Source organism: Cygnus olor, chromosome 1, assembly GCF_009769625.2.
Source record: "Cygnus olor isolate bCygOlo1 chromosome 1, bCygOlo1.pri.v2, whole genome shotgun sequence".
Taxonomy (NCBI): domain Eukaryota; kingdom Metazoa; phylum Chordata; class Aves; order Anseriformes; family Anatidae; genus Cygnus; species Cygnus olor.
The window spans coordinates 168,216,981-168,236,528 of NC_049169.1; the positions used below are offsets into that span (position 1 = coordinate 168,216,981).

Below are 19,548 nucleotides of genomic sequence, written 5' to 3' on the forward strand. Positions count from 1 at the left end.
GCAGCTGTATTTCTTCTAGGTTACTGTACAGATCTGTTTCTGGTTCATATAGCAAATCAAATATAAAAATATTTAGGAAGACAGCAAAAGTTTAGCATCCATCACAGAATCACAATCTGTTTTGCAGATTCAGATCAGCCAAGTGATCTGAAGTGATTTATTTCTGTAGCTGGAAGTGAGAACACAGCACAACAGAGGTTCAGCCCTCTGTTGATACGAACTCTGACTTAAAACAGAAGTCCTAGATCTTATATACATTTACAGCAGATAAAAAAATGCTTTGAGAAGGAGCCTGATACAGCAGAGCTGCATCTGCACAGAAGACTGTTAGAGTGGGTGTAATGTGTTTCTGATAGCTCTGCAGCCATGCAGAACCGACTTGTATCTGTTCACCTCATCCCTCTCTCGCATGTGATGCTGACATGTCCATGAATAAATTTTAGGCCCATGAGCCTTGATCCCCACATCTGTTCAGAAAATCAGAGCACTGTTTGCATATTTTGAAGAATTACTGTGAGTTCATAAAGCACCCCTCTTCGGGTCATGATACGATACTAATGCTGTATTACCTGTCCTCACTAATGATTTTTTTTTTCTCTACATCTTTTTCTATTGAAGTGCTGACTTGGATTACTATTATTCACAATGATTTATTTTAAATGCTTTCTGGTGTTTGCAACTAAATATGAAACTGCTACATATAAGATGGAGATGAGCTAAGCAAATTAGCAATTTAGTAGCTAGTGTATAAAGCAGTGGGTAAGTGCTGGTATTGTGAAAATATTTGAAGTTTATATGTCCCATTACATAAAAAGTAGCATACCATGCTAAAGTAAGTTTGTTTTGAAATCTCTTCTATAATTATTCTCCTTTCCATATAAAAAAGAAGTGATAATTAAACTTCAGCAGACGGTGACTGGAATTGTGCTTGATGTGAAAAGTTAACGCAGCATAGTACTAACTGGATAGAATTAAATGGAGCAAGATTAGAGAATTTCATAATTTTAATTCCCTAAATTCCCCAAACCTCATTTTAATCTCTGTTTCCACCCACTGTTGTTTACTTATTCATTTAATTTAAAAGACATATATATATATAAGAAACTAAGAATAAGATTGTCTCTATGTGGTTACATTAACAGAATGAGATGAATAAGATATAAACTTCTGACAATATTCTCTTCACCTTACCCATTCATATAGTCATATTAACTCCTGTAATTTGAATTAGCAGGATTTAATCATCTAGTAGTAGACAAAAGCTGTCTAGATGCACATATAAAGGAGGATGATAGACTGAAATAAATGAGTAAATTCATGAAGTGACAATTAACTATTTCTGAGAATGGAAAAACACTGACTTTTTACATCAGTCTAGCAATCCCAAATGCAGAACAAAAGCTGTGTGGTAAAACACAATCTTTACAATCTGTGTTGGTTAGTACAATGGAAAATTAAGATGGGGAGAATACACTTCCACAGCAAGAGATCAGTATAAACAATTGAACGGTGTTGTATTGAAGAGAAGAAAAGAAGAAAATACTTCAGCTAGAATGTCTTCCATTATAATGTGATGGGTCATTAACAGAGAGGGCAAAGGTGATTTACTGAAACGCTGATGTTAAATGTGTATCTTTCTTTAATCTTGTGATTAGATACAAAATCTATCAGGAAAATTGCTCTGAGGGTGAGGTGAAATGCAACATTAGTCTATATCAAACCATATTAGAAGTCCTTTAATTGTGTTTTTTGTTTGTTTGTTTGTTTATTTTTAGAAAGATCTTTGCTTTCACTACAGCAATAACAAAAATGCGAAGTTTTGATTTCTAGTCTCTGCTGCTTAAAATCCCATTTTGCATATTTCCCATTTTGCATATTTTGTCTTTTCTGTAATAGCTTTCAATCATTTGTAATAATACTTTTTCTTTACAAATATGTTTCTGCAAATGTTGTTTATTACTTATAATTACACAGGAATGTCATTTAACATTGTTCCTTAAAGTTACTCTTTATGTTAGTTATCTTCTAAGTTTTTCTGTTGTTTTTGCTGTCGTTTTTAATTTTTATCAAGCTTTTATCAAGACTGCTCACAACACACTTTGCTTGCATCTTATTTATTTTAATTTTAATTTTTTCATTCTCATAGAGGCACACATTAAATACAGAAAGAAATACAGAAAGAAATACTGATGTTCTCAGTCCTTTAGGAGTCTACTGGAAATACTGTAAATTAAGGCAGAAATAGAGAAAGCATTGCATCTTTCCTCAGTTCATTCTTGTTGGTCTCTAAAATTTGTGCTTGAGATGCCTATAACTTGAAAATCTATCTTCTTCATGTTCAGGTTAGTGCAAATTCATTAAAAAAAAAAAAAAAGAGAAAAAGTAAAATCCATCAAAATTGTTTCATAGCATTTTGCAAGTTTTGGAAATTACTAGAAACCACTTTGTCATCACATACAAAAATAATTTGACAGTATTCATTAAGCATTCATTTGATGTATATAACCATCTTGAGAAAGCATCTTATATTCATCTTAGTTGCATTTTATTCACAATTTTCAGTGTAAAGTAACTGAGTTTGATTTTCAGAACGTGCCTGTAGTCCTGGTATTTGTATAATACACAAACAGCAAAATTTACTTCAGAAGGCATAGTATTTTCTTTTAAAAAGATGGAAAAGAATAAAAGTCCAATGAGTTCAAAACTAAATTACAGAATATTTCTCTTTGTTATATTTATAGAAAAGTTTTATGCAAAGTCACATGTTTGTTAAGTAGTAGAGGTATGTATTTATATATTCAAGTCTGAGATTGTGGCATGGTAAAATACTCTAAAACTCTACCTGTTTAATACTAAGAACTCTACCTGTTGTATTCCTTAATCCAGAATGCAAATAAATTAATGGCTAGAGCTTCTTGGATTTAATGACAGATTGTCTTCATAACATATTTTTGTTAAACTTTTTTTTTTTTTTTTTTAATAAGAACTTGGTAACTTTTTATATACCTATTCAGATATTACAATGCATGTAAATAGTTCATTGAGTATGATGCTTAGAAAACGTTAAAGGAAATTAGGAACAGCCACAGCCTCCAGCAGTGCTAGCCAGGACACCTTTCTGAACTCTCTGCCCTCCTCTTACCCCTGCTGGTACCTGGGTCCCCCGCTCTCTGGCCACTCCAGTGTAGGGTTTGCCAGTGAATGCACACGCACAGTCCATGGACGCCCATTTTAGAGCAGACACAGACAGCAGCAGCTGTCACCAGGCACACTGGCTGTGAGCCGCAGCCGTGCTCCAGCTGCCAGCACAGAGCTCCTCACTTGCCTCACTCAGCCCTGTCCCCCAGCAGCAGTTTTGGGGACACACAGCGCTCCCACCTCTGGGGCTGGAGGCTGAAGACTCACACCTGCTCCAGGAGCTGATACTGAGACCCCACTGGCTTTAGCAGCTGCCACCTCAGGGCAGGGCACAAAGACACCGGCCTGACACCAGGAGCTGGCACCAAATTTCACTCAAACACAGAGGTCTCACCAGGAGCTGGCACTGAGCCCTTGCAGTGCTGACACTTGGGGTAGGGAGCAAGATTACGCAGAGAGAATATTAGGAAAGGATTTAGTAAGAAGATAGGACAGGCTGTGGTGATAAGGAACAGACTCAGACAGTCAAGCCAGACCAGCCTTATCTTACATGTGATAGTCCCTTTTATATGCCTTTCTGTCTGTTTCTCCTTTGTCCCTCCTTGCTCCCCTTCCTCTGCACAGTCCCCCTGATCTCCCCCTCATCAGCTGGCACAGTCCCACAAACTCTACCACAACATCTGGGACACTTAGATTGGCATCTTTGTCAATTTCAATGTCTCGGTTTGCTTGCAGTTTCTTGATAGCCCATTAGTTACTGTGACTGGCCAGGTGTGTTTCTTGTCATAGTCTCTGTTATGTTTGTCTGTCAGATTTGTGTCTTTGAATATTTTATTTATGGCTACCCCCTTTTTCCTAACATCCCATCTGACAACGCCCATGATCAGACAACCTTGCTGAAAGAGATGTTTTTACACTCCCACATACCCTTACCAATTACTGTGAGTGAACAAGTTTGGTTCTTGTTACTGCCTCCCTTATTACTTGTTGGTGAGGTTTGTGCTCTGAATGTTGTTTATGAATTCCTGCTTTTCTCATTATCCATTTCTTTGCACTGAAAAGGTACTTTATTGGTAAGGTAAAAACATATTTAAAGGAATAGGTGCTCTCTTTGTTTTGGTTTCTGGGTGGTCCTGTGTGAAGCCAGGAGTTGGTCTTGATTATACCTGTGGATCCCTGTGGATTCTGTGGTTCTGTGATTCTTTGATTCTTCTTCCACACACCCTTACAAAAAACATTTGAGGGAAAGAATGACAATTGTACACAGGAATGAATAATACTTGAGAAATGCCATGATCAGTCTGTCTTAGAAAATAGGTAACTAAAAATAAAAAATAAAAAAGAAAAAAGAAAAATTAAAAATGATTTCTCAAATAACCGCAGAATTCTTTATTTAATGCACTGAATATTCAAACCCCCTTGTAATTAAATTAATATCATTATTAATGATGGGGGATATTAATACCGTTATTAATACGGGGATAAAAGAAGATAGACTATATATCTAGTTTAATTGTACAGTGTTTAGCCAGAAGGTATGCTGTCCACTTACTATTGAGAGAGAAAGAGAGAAAGAGAGAGAGAGAGAGAAAGAAAAAGAAAGAAAGAAAGAAAGAAAGAAAGAAAGAAAGAAAGAAAGAAAGAAAGAGAAAGAAAGAAAGAAAGAAAGAAAGAAAGAAAGAAAGAGAAAGAAAGAAAGAAAAGAAAGGAAGGAAGGAAGGAAGGAAGGAAGGAAGGAAGGAAGAAAAAGAAAGAAAGAAAGAAAGAAAGAAAGAAAGAAAGAAAGAAAGAAAGAAAGAAAAGAAGGAAGGAAGGAAGGAAGGAAGGAAGGAAGGAAGGAAGGAAGGAAGGAAGAAAAAGAAAGAAAGAAAGAAAGAAAGAAAGAAAGAAAGAAAGAAAGAAAGAAAGAGAAAAAGAAAGAGAAAGAGAAAAAGAAAAAGAAAAAGAAAAAGAAAAAGAAAAAGAAAAAGAAAAAGAAAAAGAAAAAGAAAAAGAAAAAGAAAAAGAAAAAGAAAGAGAAAGAGAAAAAGAAAGCGAAAAAGAAAAAGAAAGCGAAAAAGAAAAAGAAAAAGAAAGAGAAAAAGAAAGAGAAAAAGAAAAAGAAAAAGAAAAAGAAAAAGAAAGAGAAAAAGAAAAAGAAAAAGAAAAAGAAAAAGAAAAAGAAAAAGAAAAAGAAAGAGAAAGAGAAAAAGAAAAAGAAAAAGAAAAAAAAGAAAAAGAAAAAGAAAAAGAAAAAGAAAAAGAAAAAGAAAAAGAAAAAGAAAAGAAAGAAGAAGGAAGGAAGAAAACTGAAAAAGATAAATGTGAGTGTTGTAAGAGCTGAAAAAGAACTATAAGAAGAAATAGGAAGAAACAAAAAGACTTGCAAAACCACAGATGTGCTTTCATACACAAGTATTTTAAAATATATATAGAGAGAGAACTGAAGTACTATACAGAGAAGCATGAATTATCCTTTAGTGTGCTTTATTGTCTGCTACCATCATTGTTATGGTAGTACATTTCTATTCAGATATGTTGGTTGTTGGTTGCATGATGTCTTTACAGAATTAGTCTTTTAACATTTATATTAAGTGTCTGTTTCTGGTATTGTTTTCCAATGATTAGAAAAAGCATTGGAATATCTGTTTCAAACACTCTACTTTTAACTCTAAATCTTTCTGTAATGTAGACAAGCTTGTGCAGCTTCCATGCTTCAGTTGCTCTGCTCATAAGAATGCTTTAGCAATTTCACAGTAATCTTAGTCATCTCTCTCTAGTTTAAAGGATTCTACAAGTGTAAAGCTCTAGATTGATTCTAGCTACTAGAGTTTGAAGTAGGCATTCAAGGTAAAGACACATTTTTATGAGACTGACTGACAGAAGATATGGACAACACTGCAAGGCCTTCACAGAAAACATTGATAAGTTTGAGGTGGTTTTTTGTTGTTGTTTTGTTGTGGTTGTTATTGATGATGTTTTTTGAGTTGCAGCTTAATTGTATTAATACATTAAGCTTTTTTGAAAAGTGTTCAGCAATAGTGAAGCAGAATATATTTGTAGAGAAATGGTAAATTAATTGCTCCCATGAATGAGGAACATAAATTTGCTGTTATTACTCATGAAATAGGTAGATGTTCATAAAAGATGAAGTGAAAAGTAAGAAATGACCTGTCCCTTTTGCAATTCATAAAATCATAGAATTATAGAATGGTTTGGGTTGGAAGGAACCATAAAGATCATCTGGTTCCAACCCCCCTCCATGGGCAGGACACCTTCCACTAGACCAGGTTGTTCAAAGCCCCATCCAACCTGGCCTTGAACACCTTCAGGAATGGGGCATCCATAGCTTTTCTGGGCAATGCTCTTTTAGTTTAAAGCCGTTAACCCTTGTCCTATCCCTACACTTCCTGACAAAGAGTCCCTCCCCAGCTTTCCTGTAGACCCCCTTTAGGTGCTGGAAGGTCTCCCTGGAGCCTTCTATTCTTCAGGCTGAACAACCCCAACTCCCTCAGCCTGTCTTCATAGGAGATGTGCTCCAGCCCCTTGATCATCTTTGTGGCCCTCCTCTGGACTTGTTCTAATACTTCCCTGTCTTTCTTATGCTGAACTGTTCCAATTCTACTCTTTTTATTGATAAGATTTTATATGTGCCCTTTCTGATCCTCCAAATAAATATCTTCTGCATTTAGTGCTAGTTTGTTTTCACCCGTATGTTTTCTATCAGGACATTTGTTTCATTAAATTGAAGAATCGTGTAGGTGTAGCCTTAAAGGACCTCAGGAGGATGATATGGCAAAATAATGATGCCTATGACATTCCAAGCAGCTGTCTACCTAAATCAATTTTAAAGTATTTCCAATGATAACTTCAGCTAGTCCAAAATTTAACTATTCGTGTTGGCAAAAAAAATATCTTACAACAGCTAAGCTGACACTTTCAGCCCTTTCTTGCTGTAGTGGAAGTATGATTTACTCCACCTCCTTCCATCAGGCTTTTAATTACTTTTCCATCAAGCCTTTCTTGCAGTTAATAGTGCCCCAAAAAATCACAGAATCACAGAATGTTAGGGATTGGAAGGGACCTTGAAAGATTATGTAGTCTAATTCCCATGCCAGAGCAGGAAAAAGTCACAGAACCCACTCTAGGGCTTTTGCAGTAGTGATTTAACCTGAAAGATTACTTCATACATCTTTCAGAACATACCTGTTTAACACGGTTTAATATTTTCCTATCCCTCTTGAGAAATTGAAGTTAATCCTGTAATTCCTGAATTTCTTGAAAATAACTTTGAAGACCTCAGAGTTTCTTTGCCTTTGCTTTTAACACCAAATAAAAGTGTTTTCTAGGACTAGTCCATTTGAAATTGTCTAATTTATCTAAGTAATTCACATCCAATTATTTCCTTATTTTAAACAGAGGTCCTTCATCACCTAATTAAAAGTGAACTATTTTTTGTATTACTTTTCAGGAGGTAGTATTTTCACAGAGATGTCCTTGTATTTTTTGCCTTGTCAAAGTCTAGATTCATCTAGCTTTTTTTTGATATTGAATAAATTTCCTTTTGATGATAATTTTGATGAAACTGAGTGATTATTCAGAAAGGAACAGCTGTGATAAAAAATATTACATGTTCAACTACTAGAGGCTGCAATTCTGTAAATATTTTCCTTAGGGTTTCCACTATTGACCAATATTGTCACTCAGGAATTATTGTAGTAGATCACAGTTGTCTTTCATGCTGTAAGAAAATTTTAAATAGTGGTAGTCTGATTCATAGAAAGATAGAGTTTATTTCTTGAAACTTTATTGTTACAGAGAAAAGTCATATTTTGACTGTATTGTCTTGAGTTTCATGTCATGACCATTTTCTACAGAGCAGATACAATAAGACCTGAGAATTTGCTGTCTGCAGTTCCCTTGGTGTGTTTTCGATGGTACTAGCTTTCTGCAGGTGGGTGTAATGGCCTCTAAGATGGAAAGTATTGCATGTTGAAAAGTTTAAAATTGTTTTTGATGTTAAGAAAATTAATATGCCACTTTATAATTAAAATCAGTAAGAGTGGAAATGGATCAGTAATATTAAATCACAGTATTCTAACTAAAAATAAATAAATTATTGATCTAATGCACAAAATAACCCAACTGATTCTATTGAACTGATTAACAGTATTAAAACAAGTAAGATTTTATGAAAGTCATTTAGAATATCTAAGAGGAATTTTGTTAAAGCACTGTGGAAATTCGTATCCGCAGATACGGAAATCTGTAGGAGATAACCATATATGTCAATGCTCTGTACGGATGCCCTACAATATGCAGATTGCATCACTAACAGAGTACCATGAAAGGCTTTGGAGGTTAACTTTACTGTCATTTTTTTCATTATATTGATGCCAGAAAAAATAATTACTCTGTAATAAATATGAAGCTTGTATTAAAAAATATATTCTGAAAGAATAAGAATTTTACATTTCTTAACTATAGCTTTCATAATCATGGAAGGGGACCCAGGAGCACCAAATTTAAGATTAGCATTCCATGTTTTAAAATGACAGAAAAAAAAATCTGAAATATTAATTACCCTTCTGAAGCAGTACTTCAGATATTGTATTATTTTGCTCTTCAGAGATACTCCTATTTTATTCATTGAGATAAATTTGTGGAAATAGATTATGGAAGAATACACTTAGATATATTGTTAGCATTATTCAACCTCAAATATCAAAACATACTCCCACACAATAACTGTCATGATTCTTCAGAATGAACATCTGAATTTACACATAAAATAAATAAATAAGTACAATCAGCTATTAGCTCTTGGACAGACACACAAGCTGAAGGCTTATATTGCTTAGCATAAAATGCAGCATATCTTTGTACTAAAAGATTGATACCATTTACCTCATTATAGCACTGTCTTCACTAGTAAGGTATAACATACAAAATAAAATCAGAAATTTCATTTTGACTTTGGTGCTTTCATGCCAATTCAGTAGCTGCTGTTCTGTGTACAGCACTTAGAGAAGCAGATATGCATGTAGGAAATCAAGTATTTTTACAGCGTATAGTTTTTCAAATTTTCATTGTGGCTTTTGTTAGATAGCTGTATTTGTTTTGTGAGAAGGAGACTTTAGCATAGTAGCCAGTATTTCAAGTAACTATAACATTAAAAACATATCTGGGACCTCCAGAATAATTTTTTTCCCATATTGCACATTTTGTGTATTGTATGTCTAGTGTTTGTTTCAGAGGAGATTTGGTTCATCTGCAATATTTCACTAATTAGATCCTATTTAAATATTTCGGTTTGTGCTACAAAAAGTGTACATTACTGGAGATAAATCTCCATTCAGTATGAAATATGATACTCTCCAAAATAAAAGCAATTTCTGGTGTAACTGTATATTTTTCTAATTATTTCTTAGAAGCTTATTGGTTTGATTTTGTGTTCCATTTGTTATTTTAATGGCCTTTATTTCTCTCATTCTGTTATGACAAATGATGAATGAAGTGTATTTACTTGACTATTCTCTTTTTTTTTTTTCACTTACGTTATTTTTCTCAATTTGAATGCTAATATTATTATTTTAAAAATACCACTGAATTATATTACTTAAAAAAATATATCTCCTGATGATAGTATATTGTATTGTAAGAACAACTTTGGGGCACATGAAAAAGAAAGGTTGGTATAACCAGCTGTTCAAGGGACAGTTTTCTCTCTCAGACCCTGTTGATTTTTTTAATACAGAAGAATTCCACACAATCAGCTTGTTAACACCAGATACTTACTATAAGTATATGTAGTTATAAAACAACTCTGTTTTAACAAATGCTTTTTTCTATAAAAATTAACTGAAAATTTAAGAGGAGTTATCTCCATTTTTATTTTTATTTTTATATGTTCTATGTATTCTAGAATTTTCTAGCTGATTATAGGTCAGAATTTTGAAAGCAGAATGTTTGTTTGTTTGTTTGTTTCTGGATTGTAATGAACAGTATAGTCTTTTGTATAAGCTCTGGACCATGAAGCTGCAATTATGCTGCTAGATTTCACTCTCCAATAAAGTAATACAGAGATCCAAAGCATGAAAGTGGATCATTTCCAATGAAAGATAGACAATACCACTTTTAATTCAGATATCTAGAGCTGTCCTCTGAAATCTTGTTTGATGTATTTAAGCAATACTTCTGTCTCAGCCACACAATTGCAGTATTTTCAAATATCATCTATTGACATAGGTGATGTAATATGATATTTACTCCATTCCATGTGATATGCTTTAGGTTTTTTGTTTGTTTGTTTGTTTCTTATACTTTATGGAATTCACTTTCCCCATATTACAGACATTTAAAATTAAACAAACAAAAAAATTGTTAGCATAATCCAGTGTTTTCCCAGTCACTCTGCAGTGAACAGAAGGAAAAAAAAATATGGCATAATTTACCTTAATTCTAAAATGCAATAAGGAACAAATAACACTCAGCTTTAGGTCAGCAGTGTGTACCAATGACCAATTCAGTTTTCCTATTTTACCCTTTTTGGAATATGCAATGGGAAAAGAATAATGGAATATACAAACAGGAACAACAGCAAAAAAATGTCTCCCTCATCAGAGTAATTGACCTAGCATAGTAATGAGGTTGTTGTCATGGTGGTTTTTCTTGAGAAAGTTAGAATATCAAAGTAAAAGACATGCTATGCATAATGGCAACTGAATTTTTCAGTGTTTATTTTTCAAAAACACATCAACACTCACTTTTCATTTTAGATTACTTAAATGGAATAGACAGAAGTTAGGAACCTTAGTTTATCTGTTGTGTACATTCATATTTTCAGTCATTTTAATATATTCCATGAGCTTATTACTGCATATATGTCTGATAAACTGCCATAGGAGTGTGGGGTTTAGTTTGATTCACCCAATAACTTGAAACTGAAATGAACTGTTTGAATTCCTAAAATATATATATGTGTTACATTTAGATGGCAACACAACATTCTGAAGAGAGGAATCATAATTTATTAAGTAACATGATAGCATAATTGTAGATTGAAGGTGGAGTTTTGTTAATTATTTCACCAGAGGATTATGAACTACATAGGCTAATGACTGATGAGTTAATTAAATGTATAAATCAAACTAAAATTCCCTTCTCATACAGTTCATGTAAGTATTAACATTACTATTTGCTTCTTTTCACTCCTGTGAATTTCAATGTGTTCCAGAACATTCAACCTCATAGGCCATTTAACAGTACAGTACTTTGATTTACATGTGCATTTCTAAATAGAAAAAAAAAACAGATTGTTAAACCGTCTGCTATTTTTTTGGTAGTTATTTTACATCACTTAATTTCTGGCATTTTCTCAGTGTAGTTAACATCTGAAATTGCTAATTCAGCTACAGTTTGAAATAGAAGAACCAGAAAAGATCTATTCTTAAGCCCAAAGAACTTCAAATACAAGGGAAGAGTCAAAGTTACCACAGAGAAGTTAACTTTCATCCTTTGATGAAAACGGATGGTCAGCCAATAGGATGGTTGATGTCATAAACAGGGCTTTAAACTAAGAAGGAGTCAGGTGGGAGAGGGTAACCAGCAGCCCAGTGAAGGAGTGATGCATGGGGCTGCTGAACAAAGGGAATGGGGTGATGTGAGGGGGAGGGATCACAAAATCAACAAAACAGGAATTAAGCAGGGTCACCTGCAGCACTTGCAGGTTAGCAATGAATTGCCTACTGGGCACCATCATGGAGAAATCCCCCAAACACTTTCTAGGAACACAGCATGCTGGGATGCCCCTCTTAAGCGCCTGTACAACAACACACACAGAATAGGGAACAAACAAGATGAGTTGGAGACATGCATACACTTGCAGGGCTACAATCTTACTGGCATCACGGAGATACGGTGGGATGGCTCCCATGATGGAATTGTTGTAACAGAAGGATACAGGCTCTTTAGGAAGGACAGGCTGGGGAGACCAATGACAAAAAAGTGATGCACAATGTGTTTTCTCACCACCTACTAACAGATGCCAAGCCAGACCCTGAGTTGTGGCAGTTCCCTCCCTGGCCCTGGCCAACTCTCCCCGGTTTTATTGTTGAGCATCAGACCATATGGTATGGGACATCCCTTTGGCCAGTTTGGATCAGCTGTCCTGATTCTGTCCCCTCCCAGCTTGTCCTTCACCCCCAACCTCCTCACTGTCAGGGCAGTGTGAGAAGCTGAAAAATCCTTGTCTCTGTGTAAACACCACTCTACAACACCTAAAACCTCTAAAACATTGGTGTGTTATCAACATTGTTCTCATCCTAAATCCAAAACACAGCATGTATGCTACTACACAGCACAGCTACTAAGAGGAAAATTATTCAAGCCAAAACCAGGACAATATTGCTCTGAAAAGCCTACAAAGAAAAAATATATACCATTAGTTAGACAATTATGGACCATTTATGAGGATTAGACAACTTAGACTCTTTATTATCTGTTTCTGTAATGTTTCCAGTTTCCTGCTTTCTTTCTGATATCATAAGGGACTCATATCATAAGGGACTCTTTCTCATATCGTAAGGGACTTTCTCATTTATTCTTTGCCAGTCATATAAATATTTGATCAGTTTGTAGAGAGCAAGTATGGTAATTGATATGACAACAGAGGTAAGAACATAATTTAGGCTTTTTTAAAAAAGGCAACATATTTAAAGATGAATGATGGACTAAAATTACATCAACTTTCTACTGACAAGTAGAGAGATGGAACTTGAATGAAAAATTGAAGTACATATAAAGGTTAGGTTTAATGTGACTCATAATTTACTCTTAATTACTTACTGATTACTTCCTGTAAAGATAGATATTCATCATAATCACTTTGACCTGCATAATCACATAAAACATATAATACTTCTGACCCCCTAAAGTTCATGGGTTTCCATTATTCAGAATAAATATGGGGAAATGTCTCTCACATTAAGAAGTTGCAATATCTCATATTTTTCTTGAGTCATTACATTGTTTTTACTGACATAAATACACTTGCAAATACACTTACTGCTCCATTACTCTTTTCAATGAAAAAATAGTCTTTTATGAACATACACAAATTTATTATTAACCAAAGTTGGTTTTTTGTAGTTTTGTTTGTTTGTTTTGTGTGTTTGTGTGGTTTTGTTTGTTTGTTTGTTTGTTTAGGAAAACAAGTTATGCTTTCATCCATGCTGACTAAGACTTTGACTTGGCATTCTATTATATGCATAAGCTTGTTTTTTATGATTAGTATACCTTCATACCTTCATACTTTGTGCAATGAGTTTTTGTCACAATGATCTGCTCTATTATGACAATCAGTCAGGTGGATTGATGAATCACTCCTTTTCTGTCTATTCGTCTTGTTTTGATACCTCTAGTCACTCTAGTATCTCAGGCAGTAGACACCAACACCCACTACCAGTTTGGGAAGAAAAAAAATTGGAAGAAAGGAATTGCCTTTATGACATTCTCTTTTAGAAACTCTTACGTTCCCTGTTATATATTATTTAATATAGTTATCTCTAAAGCAGAGGTGTATACAAATACTCCTCTATATTTTCTCTACCTTATATACAGATACAAAAACATATATATATATATATTTAAAATACATGTATCTGTCTATAAAATATACATAGACATAGGTATGTGTATATATATTGATTATTAACTTGAACTCATTCTTCCATTCAAGTTCAAGTTCTCACCTGCCTGCATAAGAAAACATCTCACCTGATAAGAAACAATAGCAATGCTAGTCACAAATGCTAACTGAAGGATTGGAATGGATTGAAACCTCTTGTTTCTGACATTGCGTTTCACCTCACATTTGCTTTCCTGCTCTCAGGCTTTACCCTGACAAACATCCAGTGTTCTACTACAGTGGAGTACACACTGCAATTCACAAAGTAGTTCTTATTTCTTTGAAACCTTTTCCTGAGAGTAACACAATAGTACTGTGGAGCCTTGCTGGACGCAAGAGGCCTGTCTTTACAGCAACTGATGGATGCTGTGGCCATGGTCCAACGCAGCTAATATTAGAGTCTCAGCTAGAAAAATTCATGGCTTTATTCCAATCTGTAACCTAGATTTCTTTCCTTTAGAAAGAAAAGTTTGTTGAGAAGGCTAAGGATAAGGAAGAACCCTGGTATTCATCTAATTCTTATCCAAGTAGGGGACTGGACCATGAAGAGAAGTGGAAGATACATCAATGTGGATGTGACCAAAGAAACTCTGAGTTTCTAGTGACTGGCTAATCAGCATCAGGAAAATGATCTGCAGGACAAAGAGTTCAGGATTATGCAGAGAATTAATGATGGATATTCCTAGCAGTTGGCCAAAGCTAACATTAACCTAGTATGAAAACAAGATGAAGACACTAAATAGGCTTTTCTAAAGCCTCCACAGCAATGAGGCAAAGTACTCTATATTAGGATTTTCAGAAGGTCTCTGAGGCACATGCCTCTGCAAAATCTCTGGTGACTGTCATGGTGCATTACAGCAAACCCCACAGCCTTTCTCATCAAAGCAGCCTAATATGTAACCTAATTTGGAGTTGAATCTGGCAATGAGCTCCTGGAGCCTTTATGCATCTTAAAGTATCCTCCGCAGTCAGGCTTGGGTTTGTCTCTTGTCCTCATCTGTGTGAAGAAAATCCTTTTTCTTTTATGAATCTATGGTTTTATCAGAAATAATAGCCTAGTTTTCTTCCTGGATAATGGTGGAAGAATATTCTTTGTTTCTTGACCAACCACTTCCAGTACTTTTCAGTTTGTATTGGAATGAAGAACAGTCTAAACATTATAAAAAGAAGTAGACTCAAAATGTAAACAGTATAATTCTTATTGCCTCTGTCTAGGATAAAGTTAAAGGATGGATGTAAGGCTGTAAGAGAAAATTAAATTCATGTATTCAGTTCCCCTATGTTGCAGGATTAAGTTTAGTGTGTTTCTTCTCAATAATCTCCAATTAAATGCATCTGAAAATCTCTGTTGATGTTATCTTTCAGTGGTTTCACCACCTTTCTCTTGAAGGATGTTTCCAAGCTAAACACTACTTGTATTACAGTGTATTTTTAAACCAAGTGTAATCTCATGACTTCAATTGTGAGTGGCTTAGTGCTTATTAAAACTGCTTTGCTTGTGTTCTTATACCCTATTAAATTTGAGAAAGCACATTCAAAACACTAATAATACCTGATAAATGGGGTAATTTTTTTTTGTCTTTGTTTTTAAGTTAAAAAGAGGAGGTTTTGTAATTCTGTTGGGAATGAAAGAGTCAGAAAGGAATTGTTAAGGTTTTAGTTCATGGCTCTGTATATTTTGCATGGATAGCTAAGTATTTATACCAATAATAAATAACAATAAACTCAAAGAAATATATGACATAGTGGAAGATGAAAGGGATGGCAATAGTCTTCTATTCACACTATTTAATTTCACAGTCTTAGATAAAGCTGTATCATATATGAGGTTTACTGTTACTGACTATCAATCATGCCTAGGAAAAGGAACTGATGGCCACAGTCTCCATCCCAGATCATGGAATTGTGGGATCACTGGATAATTCAGGTTGGAAGGGACCTCAGGAGGTCTCTAGTCCAGCCTCCTTCTCAAAGCAGGGAATCAGAATGTATCCATTCATCCAGGTCCTGAAAATCTCCAGGGATGGACACTGTCCAGCCTCTATGGATGAACTGTTCTATTTGCTTGGCTGTCTTCATGGTGAGGACATGGCACTATTATTATTATTATATGTTTCTTGATTATTAATAAACTACATACTTATTGTATTATAATAATATTTTGAAAAGGCCCATGTCAAGCTGTATGCTAAGACTGCTTGATGACAGGACTGATGTGTTAGCAGAACAGGAGATGTTACTTCATTTTATCATTTGGACTATAAGCAGAGATTGCAGCTGCTTCACTATCTTCTGCAGGAACAAGGGAGACATTGTAGGTGTTTTCTATATAGCTATTCTCTGTTTAGACTTTGTTGTGTACAGATGCAGCTGATGTAGAGATGGTCTGGTAATTTTTACTTTACAATTGCTAGCTGATCATCAGTGCTAAGAGTCACTGAAGTCAATGAGATTTTTAATTTCACTTTTATTTGTTTATTTATTTTTAATAAAGTCTAGAGAATGCAAGGCTGATACAAATAGATACAACTGGCCTGCATGCACTGATGAGATATACTAAAAAAGTCTACAGTGACTAGTAATCATTTCTGATTAATTCTGATTCTAAAACAAAAACCTGAAGACTAGAGGTCTTGCTGAAGGAAGAATGTCTTTATAAAATAGACTTAGAAAAGAGTCTGAGCATTCCAGTGCAAGAAACTGAACTGACTGGGAGACATGAAATATACTTCAGCCAAAGGGGAAAAAAAAATAAAATAAATAAAAGCATGCTTTTCTGACTATCATCAAGATACCTATAATATTTTAGCTGATTCAATCATCCCCTATTCATCCATGAGCTGATTTCATACCAGGACTATCATATAATTTGAAGGTACTTCTTTTCTTGTCTGGATTGAAGAATGGAGTGTTACCAATACTTGAGACCATTTTAAAGGATCAGTACCTGTTCCACTTTGGAGCAGTTGTTGTCTGGTCAAAGAGACTGAATATTCATCAGTGGAGCATATGAGTTGCATCACTAACACACATACTTCAATTTGATTTCATCTAAATAGAACCCAGTTACTCAGGAACATTCTGTGACAGAAGCCAATGTACGGTAAGTGTGCAAGACTAGAAAATCAACATCAAAAATTCACTCCAGAACCAAAAGTAAAATCAAAATCAAAAAATAGATCTTGATAGTTGTTGGGTTTTGTTGTTGTTTTTGTTATTGTAATTTTTCTTTTTTTTTTTTTTTTTTTTCATTTTCCTTAGATAAGCAGGTTGCCTTACTGGATGAAGTGAATTCAGACATCCAGGGAATTTGCAACATAGAATTTAATAGTGCATTGTGCCAAACTCAGACTTAACCAATGTTAGGAAATATATAGTTGATCATAATTCAAAGACCACATTTGTTGTATTAGTAATAATTTCTTAAATCAGAATAAGAAAACTTTTAAATTGAACTCTTTATCATTGAAGTAGACAGCATTAGAGAAGTCATTTGCTACAGCTTTTAACATTAATAGATTTGGTACATAAAAATTTTCAAGTATTATAATGTAACTTTATTAATATCCATCACTATAATATGCCCTGCAGCACCACCAAACAACTGTATCAAAGAATCTGTACTTTTGTTCCTTCAAACCCCAGAATTAATACAATTACACAGATCAGTTTTAATTTAGGGATGAAAGGATAAATAAACATGTCTCTGTTAATCAAATGTAAAAATTGGTTCATAGATTGTGTGGCTTCATAAAACTAGCAGGAGATTTAATATATCCAGTTGAATTGTACATTATTGCTGCTCTGCTACACTTAAATACAAATTGAATTTAAATTATACCTTTTTTAGTCCAATTGAAAAAAGCATTGCTTTCATTATGGTTGTTTCTACTTGGTTCATTGCTCTACTGCTCCAAAGAATGAATGAATCCTAAAAGAATTATTTCCAATGGAATTTTACCTTTTATTATAATCTAAATAGTTAGTTGGTAAAGCTCAATACAAGAGCATAATTATGTTGATTCTTTCTGTTGGAGTACTTAAACTTTGGAAACAAAACATTGTTATGTTTATGTAAAAATAAACATAACATCCTAAAATAATTATTCCCAATGGAATTCTAACCTTTTATTATAATCTAAATAGATAGTTGGTAAAGCTCAATACAATAGCATAATTATGTTGATTCTTTCTGTTGGGGTATTTAAGCTTTGGAAACAAAACATTGTTATGTTTATGTAAAAATAAAACACTAGTAACAGTTCATATGAATATCTATCATGGATTAATTTAAACTCATATCTTTTAAATATTTGTGGGTATGCTTTAAAATAATGTTTCCTAAACTCAGATTGCAATTAATGGGATGCATTGCCCATTCACTTTCTGTGATTTTGTTATTATGCTTCCGTTTTCTCTCTGGTTTTGTTAATAAATGTAATTTTGTATCTCATATTTGTATGTTGCATACAAGTTACTTTTAAAAACTGAGGCTTCATGATTACCTAACTTATTATATATATGATGTTCTCTGTAACTTTTTGAGTTTATCTGTGAAAATGCATCGAATGAGTAAGTATAGAAGGAAAATTTTTTTGCTATATATAGAAACATTCTTTAAGTGTCTTGCTTGAAATTAGCAGTACAATATTCTGTACATCCAGCAGAAACATGTCTGCAAAAAACTCAACAGATGAGTATCTAAAAAAAAAAAAAACAACAACACAACACCGAACCCAAACTGAAACACAACTTCTCACCTTTGATGAAAATTCCACATAGTTTCACAGGCATTTTTTACTCTTGTTGAAAAATTGGGATAAATTGTAGCAAGATTAGTTATCTCAGATAGTAATGCCACTGAACTGTTAAAAAACAAACAAACAAACAAACAAAAAGCATAAAACTAGAGGAAACTGTTATTCAGGCTTATAATACTTTGATTCTGTAGAGATCATTTATGTAGTTTGTTTGTTTTTCCACTTTCATGGTGATAATAATAACCATAACAATCCTGGGACTACACTTTCTAAAGAAACATAAAATACTTATCAAATGTTGTAAATAATCAGAAAATTACATTAAAGTTTTTGAAGAAAAAAAAAAAAAAGTACCCAATTTTATATACATTATCCTATTATTTTGTCTTATCAGGTGCTACAACTATTGAAAAATATGATCTCAGAACAAATATATGGATCCAGGCTGGAATGATGAATGGCAGGAGGCTTCAGTTTGGTGTTGCTGTCATTGATGACAAGCTCTTTGTCATTGGAGGCCGGGATGGTTTAAAGACGTTAAACACCGTTGAATGTTACAATCCAAAGACAAAGGCTTGGACTGTGTTACCACCAATGTCAACACATAGGCATGGTTTAGGTAAGGAAAAAAAGTTTAAAAAATATAACACATTTTTCAGATACATATTTTAGAGTGCAAAATTTTTTTTTAAGCTATGATAGCACTCAACACTTTCAACAGTAGCAATCAATAAGGACTTATATTGTTCTTGTTAGATCACTAAAATATATAAAGAAGGCTAAGACACTTTTTTACTATTTTCCGAAGTATGAATACTTAGGAAAAAAAAAAAAAAAAAGGAAAAAAAAAAAAAAGAAAAAAAAAGGACAGGGAAAGAAACCTGAAACTTACACAGATCAGATTGGTGAGAATATTCAGGCTTGCTTTCAAAGATTTTGATTAAGATATCTTTGTTTACCAAACAATCAAGTTGTTATGTACTT

The 19,548-nt window shown here is 33.9% G+C and overlaps 1 protein-coding gene across 2 annotated transcripts in view; it reads left to right on the forward strand.

Annotated features, from left to right (window-relative positions):
- Nucleotides 1-19,548, forward strand: part of KLHL1 (kelch like family member 1) — a 248,999-nt gene that overhangs the window by 173,244 nt on the left and 56,207 nt on the right. For both annotated transcript variants that reach the window (XM_040540618.1, XM_040540610.1), the window contains exon 7: nucleotides 18,959-19,183. In XM_040540618.1, the coding sequence (XP_040396552.1) occupies nucleotides 18,959-19,183 (225 nt within the window). The remainder of the gene's footprint in view (nucleotides 1-18,958; nucleotides 19,184-19,548) is intronic.